At 35.6% G+C, this 17730-nt stretch overlaps 1 protein-coding gene across 3 annotated transcripts in view; it reads left to right on the top strand.

Annotated features, from left to right (window-relative positions):
- AFF3 (AF4/FMR2 family member 3) overlaps positions 1 to 12484 on the top strand; it is a 650210-nt gene extending 637726 nt beyond the window's left edge. For all 3 annotated transcript variants that reach the window (XM_031963628.1, XM_031963629.1, XM_031963627.1), the window contains exons 19-21: positions 932 to 981; positions 1126 to 1349; positions 8101 to 12484. In XM_031963628.1, the coding sequence (XP_031819488.1) occupies positions 932 to 981; positions 1126 to 1349; positions 8101 to 8222 (396 nt within the window). In that variant the 3' untranslated portion in view covers positions 8223 to 12484. The remainder of the gene's footprint in view (positions 1 to 931; positions 982 to 1125; positions 1350 to 8100) is intronic.
- Positions 12485 to 17730: the final 5246 nt, after the last annotated feature.

Here is a 17730-nt window from a genome sequence, read left to right as displayed (position 1 = left end):
TCTGAAAAGAGTAATCATATAAAGAGAAGATGTCAGCTTTTTATGGTTAAATGTAAGCATTGGGCATAATGAATGAAGAATGGATTGGAAAATTTCCATGATGTAATGATGCCTCTTTATTTGTGCATTGTCTCTAGTCTTTCTAAGAATAAGGACAGAACAGGTACCATATTGAACCTTAGGACATGATTCTTCTCCTTTGGAAATTTATAATGCAGAATAGGTATTTACAATCAGAGATTATTGAAACATTGACTGAAATTCAGTAATTATAAAACCTTTGGGTAAAAAATGACAGTATGGTGAAAATCAATTCAATTTCCCAATGCAAAGCCAACTCTGAAAGATGATTTTTCTGTCCATGGTAGCTAGGAAGAATTAAACTTTTTTCCTCCTTACTATCCTCCCTTCTTCTAGTTCAGTTACCATAGAATTCTGCTCATGTTTATTGCAACCAAAGTATACTTTTAATAACTCATATTAAGTGACTAAAATTTGAAAACTAGGAGAGAAAAACAAAGCTGATATATCCATCAGTGTTTAAGAAAAGTGTCACTTTTGATTGTAGAAAAGAAAAATAATAGTGGCTCAACTATTAGGAGCGCTTTCCTCTTCTGAAAATGGTTTTATTTTCTTAGTAAACAGCACCATATACTATTTTGTCTATCTTTTACTAGTAAATACAAAACTCCTTTTCAGTTTCTGAATATAAGTGTTTGGCTCATGTAATATGATCTTACCATATTAAAAAGAAGTAATTGCCCTTTTAAGGAAGCATGTTGAATTATGTGCTTCCAGAGTGAATATAAAGCATATTCTTTATTTTTATAATTTTTTTAAGTTCTTTTTTATCTTTAATTTTGATTTATAAGTTTGCACTGTTTCTCTCTCAAGAAAATTGAATCCTCAATAAGTCTACTTCCCTCCACAGAATTCATCTAAAGCTGCCCAGGCCCCATCTCCATGGAGTGCCAGTGGAAAGTAAGTTGGCATTACTGAAATTAATTGTTCATGATCTTATGAAACTGCTTGTTAACATGCAAATGCATTCAAGTATTGTCTTATATATCCCACCCCACACTTACCTCTCTTTAATGTTTTACTTTTCAATCTTTGCCTGTACAGGAGCACGGGAACTCCATCCCCCATGTCTCCCAGCCCTTCTCCAGTCAGCTCAGTGGGATCTCAGGGGAGTCTTTCCAGCACTAGCACCCCTTCACCATCATCCATAATTAGCATTCCACATCGGATCCATCAGATGGCAGCCAACCACGTCAGCATCACCAACAGCATTCTGCACAGCTACGACTACTGGGAGATGGCTGACAACCTTGCCAAGGAGAACAGAGGTACGCATTGTAAAAACAGAAACAGAACACCTGGGCTGCCTGCGAGAATCCGGAGGAGCGAGTGATCCCTTGGTGTGACAAGGTCCCGTTTTCATAGTGTATCATAAAGAATGCTAGCATGGTGGTCACAAGATGAGGGTTTGAGTCCCAGCACCCCCGTGCCTCCCTCTTCCCCCACACCACCCCCACTTCCTAGCGTTAGAAGCAGCAGGACTCAGCTGTAATCTCAGACTATCATGTGCCCTTGGTAAAATCTCTTTGTCCCTGTGCTTCTTCAGTTTTCTCATCTATAAAGTAAGCCTAATAATACCTGCAAAATGTTATAAGAGAAGTACTTTGGAAATCTTAAAGTGCTATTGAAGCGTCACACTCTAACCCTATGGCAGTACCACTTATTATTATTATTATTATTATGCACCTAAGTATTAATATGCTTACTGTCATAAGTTCCTGGACATAATCACTCATGTGTCTGTATGGCAGATTTTCCAAGGGATTTTCTCACAGTAATCCTGAGGTAAGCAAATAAGTATTATCCCGATTTTACAAATGAGAAAACTTAAGGTTCAGAAATTCTAAATGACTTGACAATAGATAGTAAATATTAGAGCCAGGACTCAAATTCAGGTCTTCAGAATGCTATCTATCATACCATATTATCAATGGAAAGTTCCTGTTAGAAGATTTCACCTCTTAATTAGCATTGTTTTTCTCAATCAGATTTATTGTATAGCTAGTATGATACTGTTGTATACTGTACATAGTTTTTGGTGGGGCATACAAAGAAGTATACATCTGACACCAAAGTGTTAACAGACTTAAAGGGAAGACAATATAAGCAACATATAAATAACAAGTGAATAATATCCCAGACCATAAGTTCTATATGAATTCAGAAGAGAACTGCCAGTTAATATATGGCTTTGACTTCATTAAAGGATTGGAATTTGAGCTAGACCTTGAAGAATCAATAAATAAGAGTCTGGGAAGTCCTTACAGATGGGGAAAACAGTGTGGGATAAGATAAGGAATTGAAAATCCTTTTTAAAGTCTTGAAAAATAGTGAATCGCCATTATCTCTGCCTAGAAAAGGGATTCATGTAAGATAACAATAGGAAATAAAGTTGAAGCCAGATTTGAGGAAATTGTAGAATTTTAACACTGAAAGGGACTGAGATTTTCTTACCTAACTAAGGCAGTTCCCCAAAAGTGGACACTCAGTCTCCACTTAAGCATTTCCAATGGCGGGAAGATCAGTGACTTCTGCAGTAAGTCCATTCTATACTTGGATAGTACTAATTCTTAGAAAATCATTAGTCCTATACATTGGACCAAAAAAATCTTCCATTGTTTCTAGTTATGCCCTCTGGAGCTGTGCTCTCGTAAAGCTATATATAATCTCTGAACAAATAATCACATAGACAGCACCTCTTTAAATATTTGAAAACAATCATAGCCTCCTCTGTATCTTCTTTTCTCTAGGTTCAGTATCTCCTGCTCCTTCGATTACATCTCAAATTTTGTGGGTTCTAAACTCTTTGAGTAACCTAGTCACTTGATTCTGAACACTTTAGTTTATTGATGTCCCTCTTAAAACAAGCCAAAATTGTACATAAATGACCAGTGTGCCTCCTATAATATGACTAAGAAGAAACAGCAGAGTAATCTGATGATGTTGGTGTCCAGGTGGGTATAGTGGAGAGAATTCTGGACCTGGATTAAGGAAGAGCTGACTTGAAATCCAGACCCAGTTACTTAGCTCTATGACTCCATATAAATCGTTTAACCTCTGCCTCAATTTTCTTAACTTTAAAGTGAAGATTATGATAGCATCTATCTCCCAGGGTAATGAAGCTATATCTAATCTCTGGACAAATAATCACATGGACCACATGTGATAATAATAAAATAAAGTGAATTAATATTTTAAAGTGCTTTGCAAAAAATCCTAAAGCAATGTGCTATTTTTATGAGTTATTGTTGTTGTTGCCATTACTGTTGTTGTTATATTGTCATAGGGCCTGTACTCAGAGAATTCTACTCCAGACTGACTCACTATGACAGATAATATACTCTTAATATTTTCTGCATATCTGTCTCACAGAGATGTGATGGAAAATGCAAGAAATGTCAGTAAATTGCTTTCACACCCTTACAGAGAAAATAGAATATTTATGATATTTGACATAAAATGAATGTCAGATCTATAGTTAGACTCAAAGATTATATGTCTGTGTGTGCGAGCATATACACGTGCTCTTTTTTTTTTTTTAATCCCAAGGTTGCTCAGTATCATTAGACAGAATTCTTTGGCTTCAGATTAAAGGGACATTCTATTCTGCTGTGACCTAAGAAAAGAGTTAATTCCAACCTCCATTTCCCCCATTTTACTGCACCCTATCTACAACCCCACTAAGCCTGCTAATATGTAAAAATAAAATAAATGTGGCCAAGTACCTCGCTTGCTCAAGCACCGAGTAAAGAAAATCAATTCAGAAATGACAAGGTTATTCCACAGCAAAGGAGAAAAGTCAGCCCCTAAATGGCATTCTATCATTATCCAGGGAGGTGATTATTCCCATAGCTTTATGGTTACAGCAGAACAAGGAGAGGTCCTGATACCTGAGCTGTTATATATACCCAGTATATGCAAGGCATAAGAACAGGGAATCCTCACCACTTCAGTGACACAGTTCAGAGGGTGTTTTATATCAGAGAATCACTTCACTGCTACTTTTGGAACTGTTTCCTGATCTTCATAGAAACCATCTCAACTTGAAAATCCAGTTCCTGGCCCTGCTTTCTTGCTTCCATCTCACCTTCTAGAATTGGCATTTCCAGGAACTTGTTATAGCTTGTCCTTATCTTGAATTTATAGTGATGCTTTGGACCCTGTATTTTATTTACTAGATTGGGTCGGGGGAGGGAGGGAAGAGGTTTTACCCCAGGCCAAGTGATTTTATCAGTCATTTTCTTAAATCTAGACAATTTACAAATCAAGCCAGAGTTGGAAAGTATTGGTTTCTGAGTTATAAATATGAACACTGAAAATTTAACAACTGGTTAGGGTTCAAAATTGGCACCAATAATACCTTTGCACCTCTCCAAAGCTAGTTGAAGTTGTACCCCATGACTAGTGGGCTAGGCTAATGGATATGTAACAAGAAAGTTTTGAAGAGCTTGAGGCATCTGAGCTATATGATTTTATGTCCTAATATCACTGGGAGAATTATTCATTCATTAACCTCTTTGCCCTTTGCACCTCAACTCTGCAATCCCTGCAAATTTCACAGGTAAAGACTATTTTAAGTGTGGGAGGAGCACCTCACAGTTAATAGTGAAGCATCACCTTGGGGACATTTTAGCCTCCCATTATCCCAACGCCACCATGAGGATGTAAAACATCTTTTGAATGTTTATTAGTCAGTTCAGTCAATATTGACTCCATTTGAACACTTCAATTAATTCATTTTCACCATCACTTCTGTTCTTGACCATTAGGAAATGCAGGCTAACATGCTTTTACAGAAAACAGAATTTGGGTACAAATATATCAGATAGTCAGACCCTCCCATAAATCTTAATTCTATTGGACAGCACTAATATCAGGGGGCTAGATGCTTATATTCTGTCTTAAGTGTTCATTTTCCAGGCCAACTTAACACCTACAATTGAAGAAAGGCCAGTCTCAGGTGTATTCTTAATATTTCTGCTCACACTTGTATCCTTTTCAATAATTAGAATTCCACCTTTGCCAGAGGCTCATTACTAGACTGCAAGGCCTATATCTTATACACAGTCACCTTCAACTCTTGATGAAAATGATCCATTTGATTCTGATGAAACCTCTTCAGGCATATGCAATCTTATGAAATATGTACTCCAACCAATGACTTTAATGGAAGGAATTGGTAGGTTTCGTGCGAACCCTGCTCACTCTCTTCTATCCCTGCATGGCAATAACACTAGATTTTATTTTAGATTTGTCCTCCCCCCTACCTCGCCCCCCCCCCCCCAAAAGAATAGTCCCACTTTGTTAGTAGTAGACTCTTTGGCCAACATAGCCTGAATTTTCCCTCATAGTGAACATCCCATTACAGCTGGGGCGGCCAACTTGTTCCTGAAATTGTCTGCTTCCACAACCTTCCCTTTCACCTCTCCATGTCAATTCTAGGTTGCATTCTTGTGTGCCCCCCAGTTAAAGATTCACCTCTCCGTGACACCATCCCTTAATGTGACATGGATAAAAGCTGTGAATAGCATCTTGGATGGCAATGCCTCTTTTCATTAGAATAACTACATAGCTCTATTTCCCACCACAGATTTTTTTTTTTTTTTTTTTTTTTTTTTTGGAACAATTATTTGGTCCATTCATTCCTTTTTTTCATTCACAATCACCCATTTTTGCAAATTTTGATTTACATCTTCAAGTTTCTCTGGAACTTCATACACACATTATAGTTCCTGTCTTTAATAATTACCAGAGAAAGACAGAGGCTGGGCATAATAGACCTCATAATAATGACTTACAAACAAAGGGGCTTCCATCAGCACTGTTCCACCATTCCATGGTTTCCCAAGCCAGGAAGATATTGGCAGAGTCTTTCCTACTTCTTCACAGATGTAGGGGTATTAGGAAATGGAAGAGGAATGCCGACATCTGGCCTTGCTTAATAAAAAGGAAAAGGCAGGAAATACCATCCCAATTCAGGAAGTTCACAGAGATTAAAAAGCAAAGGGTAGCCATTATACTTTTACTGATATGTTGCTGCATCTCTGGAGACCTACCTTGCTTTAGATCCCCATTCCGACTCCTGGCTTTCCCATTCCAAGTCATCTTTTAGATTTGACTCATCCTGATCTTTGACTTACACTTGTACTTTAGACTTCATCCTTTTTTTCCCTATGAGGGAGCTCTAATCTCTTGCTTACATTGGGTACTTTATGGAAGTTCCAACAATAATCATGCCTTGGAACAACAGTATGTAACATTTATGTGGCACTTTAAGATTTTCAAAGGACTGTCCCTGTCATCTTATTTAATCCTTGATTTCATCCTGCTGCTGGGAGGTGCTATTATTTTTTTCATTTTACAGATGAGAAAACTGAGGTAGAGGGGGCTAAAGTAACTTGTCTAAGGTGACACAGCTAGTAAGTATTTAAGGAGTTAATTCGGGGCTTCTGGACTCCAAACCAAACCTAGGTACCCTGCTTAAGGAACATAAGAAAATGACGGGTGAAAACTGGCCTATCAGAGTCAAAAATCATGATGTTACCATGTTTTTTTCCTGCCTATTTGCCCTATTTGCCTTTATGTCTATCTTTGCCTTACTCGTGTTTGTATTTTTATTTAAATGTTACAGCATCAAATTTGACTTGGCTAGCTAAAAAAAAAAAACACTAGAGGTGAATAGAAGAAGGAAGATAATAGGTCTTTACTTTCTGATTTTTACCAGCTGTTAAATTCCATATTTTAGGAAAGTCATTTATAAACTAGAGTAACTTCAAAGTAGAAAGTTTGGAAACTGGAAACCACATTATATGAAGATTAATCAAAGAAACTGGAGAAAAAAAGTCTGGGGATTAAAATATAACTTGTATTTTTGAAGATTCCTGTGAAAGAAAGATTATTAGCCTTATTTTGCTTATTCCCAGATTACTATCTACACAAATATTATACATATACAGATTTTGGATTAATAGAAAAACTTCTTGACAATTAAGAATTGTCCAAAAGTCAAATGAGATACCTCAGAAATTAGTAAATTCCTTAAAAATGGAACTCAGGTAGTAGGAAGAAGAAAGAGAGAGGATTGCCATCATCTTCGTCCTCATGGTTGAGGGGAAAATAGCTGGGAGAACTGCCCTGCTTCCCAAACATGGTGGAAATGGATCTGCCAGGATATGGATTGGACCAAATGATGAAGCAGATCCATTCATTTCAGAGGTTCTATAAGAGTAAAACTTTTTTCCCCCAAAAAAAGGGTCTAGTAGTTTTTGTTGTTATTTTTAATGGTTATTCTTATCGCAAAGATGGCTTTGTTGGGTTAGGGAAGAGAAATTGAAGAAATGAGACTATTCACTAGGAAACACAAAGAAATACCCAATACCAGAAGGTGGCATCAGTGGCATATCAGGGCAGAGAGAATGAAAGATAAAATAGGTAGCTGTTTACAGCTACCCTCCAGTACTATTCCAGTAGCCTGACATCCTCATTTCCACCATGTTTGGGAAGCAGGGCAGTTCTCCCAGCTATCTTCCCCCCAACCATGAGGATGAAGGTGATGACAATCCCCTCTCTTTCTTCTCTGTCTCCCATTATTGGCTCAACTGTGGTTACTCTACTGGCTCCAAGGTCCTTTTCCTCAATCTCAGAAACTTAATGGGTATCCTTGAGAAATATGGTACCAATGCCAGTGACACAAAAGTATCACAAGAAATATTACTGCCTCCTTTAAACAATATGTTCAGAAAAATACAAAACAGTCAAACACTAAGGCACAGATTGAGAGATTAGAATGCTGAAAAATATCATTTAGTTTGATCCCTGTATCATAATTTGTATGCCTTTTAAATATATGTTAATATAATTTTTTCCATTTTTCCATCCTTTTTTCCTTTTCCTGATATTTATTTGTGCTAGTAATATGAATAGGAAAGAATGATTTTTTTCCTAAAAATTTATTCATTGTGGTTTCCTTCACAAATGTGACAAGATTCCTTTTTAATAATGATTATTTCTGTTCCCTAGAGTTCTTTAATGACCTGGATTTGCTGATGGGGCCTGTCACCCTGCATAGCAGTATGGAACACCTAGTTCAGTACTCCCAGCAAGGACTACATTGGCTGCGAAATAGTGTTCACTCATCATAGTGATTGCGTGCCATTTAGCCGGACTGTGTAATAATCTCCCATGGACTGTTCGATTATTCTGGACACTGTGCTACCGAAATTCTCAGTCACAGCATTTATCCAAATGAAGGTGAATATTTCTTCAGCATCAAACAACAATATTTTTCTAGGGGGTGTGTGTGGGTGTGGGTGTGTATTTGTAAGTGTGAGTGTGTTTGAGGTTGTCTGTATATATTTGTAAAATATATGCAGCTCTTCAGAATTCTTCTCCTCCTGTAGTCTCCATAACCTTAGGATAGGCAGAAGTGACCAGAGGTGTCTGATTAGAGAAAATGCACACATAAAAACACACACACACATTTCTTTCTATTTCAATATTATACCTTGGATTCTTAAAAAAATTCAACCAAAATTTTATGGGTTAATCAAGTGCAATAAAGCACATTGAAAGCTTGACTGCCAATTTAGATGCTCCTAGAACATACATTAATGACCTCTTTTTTCAGTCTTAATATACTATCTTCTCCCTACTTGCAGATTGGTGTGAACTGATAAGTAATTGAAAAATGGAATTAAGTATGTTATTTTTTGTGCAGTAAGTTTCAGTGGATTTCATATTACCTTAATTATTATTCTTTTCTATTATCACTTCACCTATCACTCAACCTTATTATCACCTTAAAAAAAAACAGTTAAGCAAAAGAGATTTTTTTTCCTAATTACCTTTCTTTTCCTGCTCCCTTTCCCCCAATTAGTGATAGAAGTGGCACTGAAATGAACAAAAGAAAAAAATCCAATGGCTTGGAACTGAATAGATAATTTTAAAAATGTGGCAAGGCTTTGCAACTGAAAAACAGAATCCACTTATACATGTGGCATCGATACACATGTACATATATTTTCAATTCTCTGTCTCTTTTATAATATCCATATGGAACAGTGTCTTTATCTAACTACCAGAAATTTTAAAAGTCTTTCCATGATAGCTTTCTTGCATATGTAGGCCAAATCAAGATATAACCTAGATTGTTTCCTTACCAAAAAGTCTGGATTTGCTGCTTATCATGCTAAGAACCACTTACTGTAATATTTCCATATAATCCTCTCACTCTTCTTGCATAATGTACTAGTGTAAGGCTTTAATAGTTCTTGATTTGATAAACATTTCCAGTCACTGTTGACAAGGCTGCCTTTTACTGAGGAGAGAGGGCTTGAGGAATGGTACTAATCTTGCAACAAAAACTACAATTTTGTTTGGGTCAACAGATCAATACCTATTTGTATCCTCTGTAGTAAGTCATATGCATATTTCCCTTTGCCATCAGTGCATTTCTGTTTATTATTAACTTTTATGTTCACTCTTTTGACATCTTTTGTTTCCAGTTTCATTGGAAATATAGCTTTAATCAGATTTTTGTCACTTCTAAATTGAGTTTTGGAGTTGAGAAAATATGTTCCAGGAAAAAACCCTCTGGATCATAAAAAAATAGCCATATCTTTCCAAAGCCTAACATTCCCAAACTCTGTGTGTACACACATGCACATACACATATGTACATGCATATGTGTGTTTATACATGTGTATGTGTTTTATATAGGTATAATGCATCCTTTTTATATCAATGCCACCATCGCATGCATAACATCAAGCCACTGTAAAGAAGGAATGTGATATAGTTAGGTTGCTTAAACTATTTAAAGGCAATAGAGTTAGAAAGAATTTAGAAAAGATGCTGACCTCTAAGTCCTGATGTTCTCATTCTTTTGGTTGTAGCATGTTTCTTATTTTTCAGCCTAATATTTAGCTGGAAAAACAAGTCCTCCAAAATTCCTTTAGTTTCAAGTTCTATGAATACTAGAGCTGTCTTGGTGATAATTTTGAAGTTAATTTTATGCCTCAGTAAGTGAAGACCTTACCAAACTTTTCTTGGGCTTTTGCCCTAAGATGTTTTGGTTATGTTAACAGTATTATTTTTTCCAATACTCATTTCACCTTGTGTGCTGCATAGATTTTCCTTATAGGTACCTCTGATAAGTAATTGGCACATTTTTACAGTTCTATCCTCTTTTGGAAATTTTAGGTGCATATATAGAATTTAAGGTCACATATTTTTTTAAATCCTTATGATCTCTGAAGAAAGGTTAGACTTCTCACTTAGATTGTGTTCCATAGAGATGCTTTCCAATTCAGGATGCATGAATATTCTCGTATGATGCTGTAGCATAGCTTGCATTACAAATATCTCTGCTAAATCTTTTTAAGTTATGTACACTTTATTTTTGTTTTTTGTTTTGTTTCTGGTAAGCCCTCTGGTTTAATCATGACACTGACTTAAATGAGGGAATATATTTAGACTGATTATGTTGACAGCATTTTGGTTGGTAACTTGGCAGCCATCAGTATTTCAAACAAGGTTTTTAGCAGTGGGTCATTTTGTTGATGATTAGAATAGCTGATTATATCACAGGTGTTTGTTTTCTTCTGCCCCAAATGGTGAGGCAATAACATCTGTTTCATTTGGAAGCAGAACTGTGACAAAAGACAATTTTTAGTGACTGGACCTCTCTTGATTGCTATTTGTGAAAGTCATTCCTATCCTAACCCTTTTCTTTCTTTTAATTTTCTATATATCTTTGCATTTGACCTCTTTTTAATTTTGGAGACAAATTCTGTTCTCAGGAACCAAATATGGGCTTGATTGAGGTCAAGCCTTCTGTGACTTTAATAGGAGTTTGTCCTTAATCACAATGACAGAATTATCTTCAAATGGAAGTAATCCAAATATATCCCAAGCCAAAATCTGGCATTTGTTATACATTCCTTGTGATATATTTTGATTAGCTATGACTTCACAAGTCAGACTCATATAAAGAATTATGCAAAGAGAGAGAGAGATTTGGAACATACTTCTTAATATTGTAGATAGGAATTCAGTCCCACAAAATAAAAGAGATGGAGTAGAAATAAGTTGAAGTGCTTTCAAATTGTTTACCACATTTAAGCACATGAAATGCAATACAAGGAAACTTTCTGCACTAAAAATCAATTATCATATTTATAACAACTATATATGCATTGCATCATGATATGTACATTTCTGGCACTCCATACATAATATAAAGTTTGTATAAATGAATACATTTAAATATATGTATACAATACAGTTAAACCATAAAAATGTAGTCACTCTGAAGGATATTACTAGTGCCTAAATATTGAGTACATGTCACTGGATGTTCATTTCACCTTGGAAGTGCAGTAATTGTTACAAAACTAATTAGTGCAGCTAATCATTACTTCAAATCACATCTTTGAAACTGTGCAGTAGTATTTATGTATAATATATATGAAGTATATATACACATGTATACATGTATATTTTTAAATAACATTTTTCCACAGTTTTCACAGTTTTTCCAAGAGCTACTGTTAAAAAAAAAATCTATATTACACAAAAGAAGCAGAATTTTTTTTTCCTAAGGAAGTAGACACTCTGCACACCCAGTTAACATTGTGGTTTATCTGTTTCTAGAGACCCAAGAGACTTTAGCAGTCACCAGCCTTAATGCATGTACAGAATATTCTTGTGATTTATCTGTTTTTTTTAATTCTCATGAAATTGGAATTTATAAACATGTCTACCTTTCTGAGGTTGCAAATGTTACATTAAGTGATTTATGCTGTAAAATGGGAGAAGTTGAATTGTAAGTAAAAAAATATCAACTGAATTCCATAAATTTTTTATAAGAAAAATTCAGAATTGAAATGTTTTTCAAATTAATCTTTCATTCATGAAACATCCTTTTTATGCATATTTTTATTGAATATCCACTAGATAATTAACATTGTAAGCCTAATTCTTGATGCAAAGATATATATTCTCTTCATGAATTCTACCGTTCCTTCTTTATGCTGCCCCTCCAAGCCTCTTACAGTCCATCTATACATACGCACATATATATATATATATATATATATATATATATATATATATATATACACACACACATACATGCCTAATTCACCAGGGAACTGTCCAAAAGAAACAAAATGCCTCAAAAACACACGTATTTTTGAGTCTTTACATAGATTTATCCCCGAAGTACTTTTTAGCTAATTATCTTGTGTTAGTGCCGAAATGAGGTGTCTGGGCTCATCTCTAGCCGAAGGAGCAAATGACTTGACTTAATAGTGTGCTATTTTTCAATTCCTGGCACCATTATATAATATTTACTAGCCTTTAAAAAAAAACCTCAATATGAATTTTAATTCAAGAACTGTAGGTATTAGAATGGTAGCTTGGCATGCTATGTCTTCCTGGGAAAAAGAACCCCCTTTTTAAAAAAAAATTACACCATAAGTCTTTCTCCCTTCAGAAACCTCTCTTTCTACCTTTGTCCATTTCGATGAAGTTGTTTCAAGCCCTTTTGCTTTTCATCTTGCCATACTTCTTTGAGCTATTCACAAATATTTGGCCAAAAAGTAGCAATGGGTAACTTTCAGAGATTACATTCAACTGATCAGATTGGTTCAGTTAATCTCTGCAGCAGGTCCCTTCGTGCACCGACCATGAAGGATTGGGTCATTCTCTAAAAAAGGAGGGAGAGAATATTTTGCATTCCCTGCATTAGAGATCTTCCAATGAGGAAGCATCCTTTGGAGTTAACGTATCCTTTGGACAGTGGACTTTCCCACATTGGATTAAACTTGAGTGAAGGCTAAACTTCCAAAAGAATCACTTTTTGTTTTGCAACACTTCTATTTTAACTGCAACTTGGAACCAGTGGAGATTTACAAAACATAAAAAGAAAAGTGAAAACCAAAAACAAATAAAACTGAATTTCAAATTTGGGGTCAGTTCTATTTTCTCATGTGCCCATTTCTAAAAAATAACAGCTTTTATAAATTTTAACAAACTTTTCTGACTAATGAAAAAGAAATCAGGCAGGCTTCTGATTCGTTTTCCCTTTGTCCAAACTGAAATACTCTACTTTCAGACAGACTACACTTGTTTGTTTGACATAAAGGAAATTACAAAAACTACCCTCTTGAACTAATTGCATATGACCATGGTTCATTTTTTATAATTAATTGGTACCTTAAGTCCACTGGGGGAGGGGTGTACACTATTGATGGGATGCAGAGGGATTTAGCATCACAGCTCTCACTCATATTAATGGGAATCAAGGGATTAAATCCCTGTGTATTAAGTTGACAATTTACCTCTTACAGCCAATTTTAAAATGCATTGATCTGAGAAGTGAATGCAAGATAGTAATTGTTAGTGAGCACTGGGCCCAGCTGAAATGTTTAAGTGTCAGTAAGTATTGATGAGATCTGAAAAACTAAATAATAGCCTTTTTATTTCATATGGCAAAAACTGTTTTTATTTCTAAAAATGGTTCTTAACTTAGGAAATTTTATAGACCTTGGTATAAAATGTAAGTGTTTTTTAGTTTATTATTCCTTACCAACTATGTGACCCTGGAAAAGTTACACGCAACTTCTCTGTGCCTCGGTTTCCTCATTTGTAAAATTAGGATGTCAGACACAATGTTCTCTAAGGTTCTTTCCATCTTTACATGGTTATCACTAGATTTTTTTTTCCCCCAATTTTTCAAAAGGCAAAATTTATGTTTTCTCCAGGAATTGTGTGGGGAGTCCTGGATACTCAAAACTAAGCAAACTAAACAAAACAGGGGGAATATAGTTATATCCAGAGATGTGCCTCTGGAGAATATCTTTCTTAATTGTGTCTTATTCACTGTGGCTAAAGATAATTTAGCTTTTATGGTAATTCTCTTCATATCCCTTCTGTCATATTGTCCCCGCAATATACAAATCACTTCAAAGCCAGGGCATGGCTTGTAAGTTGTGATGGCAATAATCCTATGCATAAACACCCCATTTTTGTCAGAGAAACTGTTGTAGCATCACCAAAGTCTTCACAATTACACAAACATATTTGTGTAGTAAAATATAAATATTAACTCTTCAGAAATTTGCATACTATTTAATAACCCCTTATGATTTTTAGAGTAGTCAATTCAGACCAAAATGCCCTTATATGTGACCTGCATTATTCCTTGTCTTTTCCCCCCACGCAATACTGTAAAAGTCAGAGATTTAGCATTTTCACTTTTCAGTAGGACAGAGTCAAATCATGATTGGGCATTTGAGGAAGCAAAATTGCAGTACATAAGGAGAGGGAGGGAATGTGACCCCTAATCCCATCCCTGCTCCTGTCTTGTTGGTGACTGTGAGCAAAGCTGCTTCTCCATGCCTCGGTTTCTTTCTTGGTAAATGAGATTCACCTACCTCACCGAGACAGCCTGAGAATCAAAGGTTTCTTCATGTATTTTGAGATCCCAAGTTACCAAGTGCTCAAGAGGTATTAATGCAGTTACTATGGCAGCAGCACTCATAAAGAATACTCAGTACATCTGCAAGCTCCTATATTCACACCTGTGGGAATCACAACATGAAAAAAAAACATTCCCTACTGATAACCTTTTTTAAGAAAGATTCTTAGCCTCAATTTCAATTCAGAAAGCTAAAAAATGAAGGGTATCTAGAATAATCTCTACCTTTGGTATTGGAGAGGAAGAAAATATAGATCCTATACTGGGACATTTTCCTTCTGGCCAGTATGTGAAGGAGATAGATGTTAACTTTGTTGCTACCCTGTTTCTAGCCCTGTGCAAAGTCCTAATTAAACAAAAGTGTATGTACTCTCTTGGCCAAGTGTAACAGAGTTACTAAGTAATTTATGATTGATGAATTAGTTTCCACTCTCCTGTGACCTATACTTTTCATTGTTTGGCCTTGTGAAATATGAGATCATCTTGTTGAAAAGAGGAAGAATCTTTCTCAAGTTACTACTTCCCACCACCTCCCTACGAATAGGAAAATAAATCACTGAATATCTTGCTTCAGATATTTGCAATAGGGTTTAAGTAGTTGCTGCTGAGCCTAGTCTAAAAACGGGAGCTATTTTCACACTAGTTTAGTAATGTAAACCTTTTCTGATCTATCTCCCTATAGCCTTTAATACTGTGGGACTCTCATACCTTTTTTTCCTTCTGAGGGTAAAATGTGTCAAAAAGTGCTGCAGGGATTTGGTGTTAGAGTTAGATCTGCCAGCATAAGGCCTGAGTCTGTCCTAAGTTTAGGAGAAGAAAAATCTTCTTGGTGTAAGATGAAAAGAATTTCCAGTAGACTAAGAGAGGACCTTTCAGACGGTCAGGTTAATTATGGACCCATCATTTGTCAATTCAAGGTGAAGGGGGAAAATGCATTATACTAGATTTGTTCAGGCCATCAAATGCTTAGTATATTTACACAGTACCAAACATCTGGATGAAAACTGGAACATGCAGCTCATCATTGAGGATTTTGGGTCATGGAAATTGATTATGTAAATGACAAAATGAAATTTTCATCCAGTATTGAGTGTCATTTAGATACTGCATCAGTTAGGTTGCCAATTGTCCCTCAAGACCCTGGCCATATAAAACAGTAACTGTGGTTATTGGTACTTACTCTCTTTGGGCCACTAGGGGTAACTTCGTCAGCTCTCTCCGCTGAGGCTATCAAAATGGTCAAAGAATGTCATACTCAAAAAACCCTGCCCAATTTAAGTAAATCCAGAGACAAAATGGAGCTTTTCTGGGATTTGTCCACAATTCTGTGGAGTGTGGATGGTGGCTGTTTGAATGAGAGGCTCCAATATAATTGGACTGGCTGCATTAAAACCCATCATAATAAAGTGTAACTGTTAGTACTTTCTAGCAGCATCTTTTTTCCTCTACCAGAGTGTTGTTAAATATTTCTCCTATAGTAACTCTGAGTAGTTGCAGGAAACTTTCAGGGGTAGGTGTTGAATTTGTTAATCTATAGAATCAAGTTGTTGAAATCCTGTTTTTAATTTTCCTCACCTCATGCAGGAACCTAAAATTCCATAGTTGTGTTTACTGCCAATAATTGGTAATTATTCATAGAAACGGCAGTAGTAGTAAGTCATATAAAACAAGGATATCAAGGACCTTGTTCTGGCCTTGTGAGTTTCATCAAATTCCATTCAAGTCTTGACCATTATACATCATTTCACATTCTTGGCTTTCTGGAAGCCACTGGCAACTCAGGAGCCCAACTCATTTTCAACTAGATTTTTCCAATGACACAGACTTAAGTCTCTACAATACCAAATTATAGACCCTTCACCTGCCCCTTGCTTACAGGAATTGGTCATAGTGATTGTAGAATTGAACAATTTTTTTTAAATGGGACTATTCTGTACAGTAATTTATGCTGTAAAAATGTACATATTATCATTGTAGCACTGATGAATGATTTGAAGTGCTGTATTTATTAGGTCAGTTACCATTTTCATTTTGTCTGTTCATTCTATATTGATAACTTAATTTTATTTTTCTTACATGAGATTCATTTAGGGGACATTTGTCGATGCCCCTCTAACAGAGAAAGCCCAGGATTTATGTTGATACACAATGGCTATTTTAATTGAAATAAGTGTGATGGTTTCACTATGCATCAAAAATGGGAAGTTATATTGCTAACGATGGTCAAAATCATATGCTTTTATCTATGTATTTTAGTAATATGAGCAGAGTGATTACTTAATGCCATGAATGCGACCAGTGACTTTGGTGAGGTTCACATTTTTGTTTCCTTCTAGAACTCACAAACTCTTCATTCTAAAGGAAATGAAAATGGATACACAGTAAACAAGTCCAACCATTTTGTGACTTGTTCTTACTCCCTGGACTACTTCCTAGAAGTTTGGAATGCAAGGGCCTATAGGTCTTGAATTTGGTGGTTGTTCATATCTGCCTAATTAAGCGTATGAAATCCCCCCCTTTTTTTTCTTCTTCCTCTCTTCCTTCTATAAAAGGGCAGAAAATAAATTTGATGTCTGTTCACACCTGTTTTTGTCCTGTTCCAAACAAACAAAACCCCCAAAGCAAAGTGTATATGTTCCAATGGCAGAAGGTTTAGAAGGGGTGGGAAGCCTATCTATTATTAATGATTTGTTTCTGGTTTTTGTGTATTTTGTCTGATTTTTAAAAGTTCACATGTACAAAGATAATGGAACCATGGACAACTTGTTTTACTGTTTGGAGATTTTGCTGTTTCTATAATTCATACGAAACCCATGTAGCACAGTTTCTGGAATGGTAAAACATCTTACTGTAATGTAACAGAATGAGCCTTAAGGATTTGTAAGAATAAGCACTTTTATATTAAAAAGTAAATATTAATTCATCAGTAAGATTACTTTTTTAATGTGACAATAAACCATAAAATCAACATCTTTCTGTCTCAAGTATGTCTCATCTGTTTCTTTAAAAAAAAAAAAAAAAATACCTGAATATGGAATGCTGTTGTTTATCAGACTTTGTGGTTTGCAAATGTCTCTTTTTAATCCTCAAACTAACCAGTTTTTTCCATCTGCTCCCTACTTTCTACCAAAGTTTAAAAACACCTAGACACCTTTTAGACGCCTTT

Source organism: Sarcophilus harrisii, chromosome 3 (assembly GCF_902635505.1).
Source record: "Sarcophilus harrisii chromosome 3, mSarHar1.11, whole genome shotgun sequence".
NCBI lineage: Eukaryota > Metazoa > Chordata > Mammalia > Dasyuromorphia > Dasyuridae > Sarcophilus > Sarcophilus harrisii.
The sequence above is the reverse complement of the archived record's forward strand: the minus strand, read 5'-3'. Positions and strand labels throughout refer to the sequence as shown.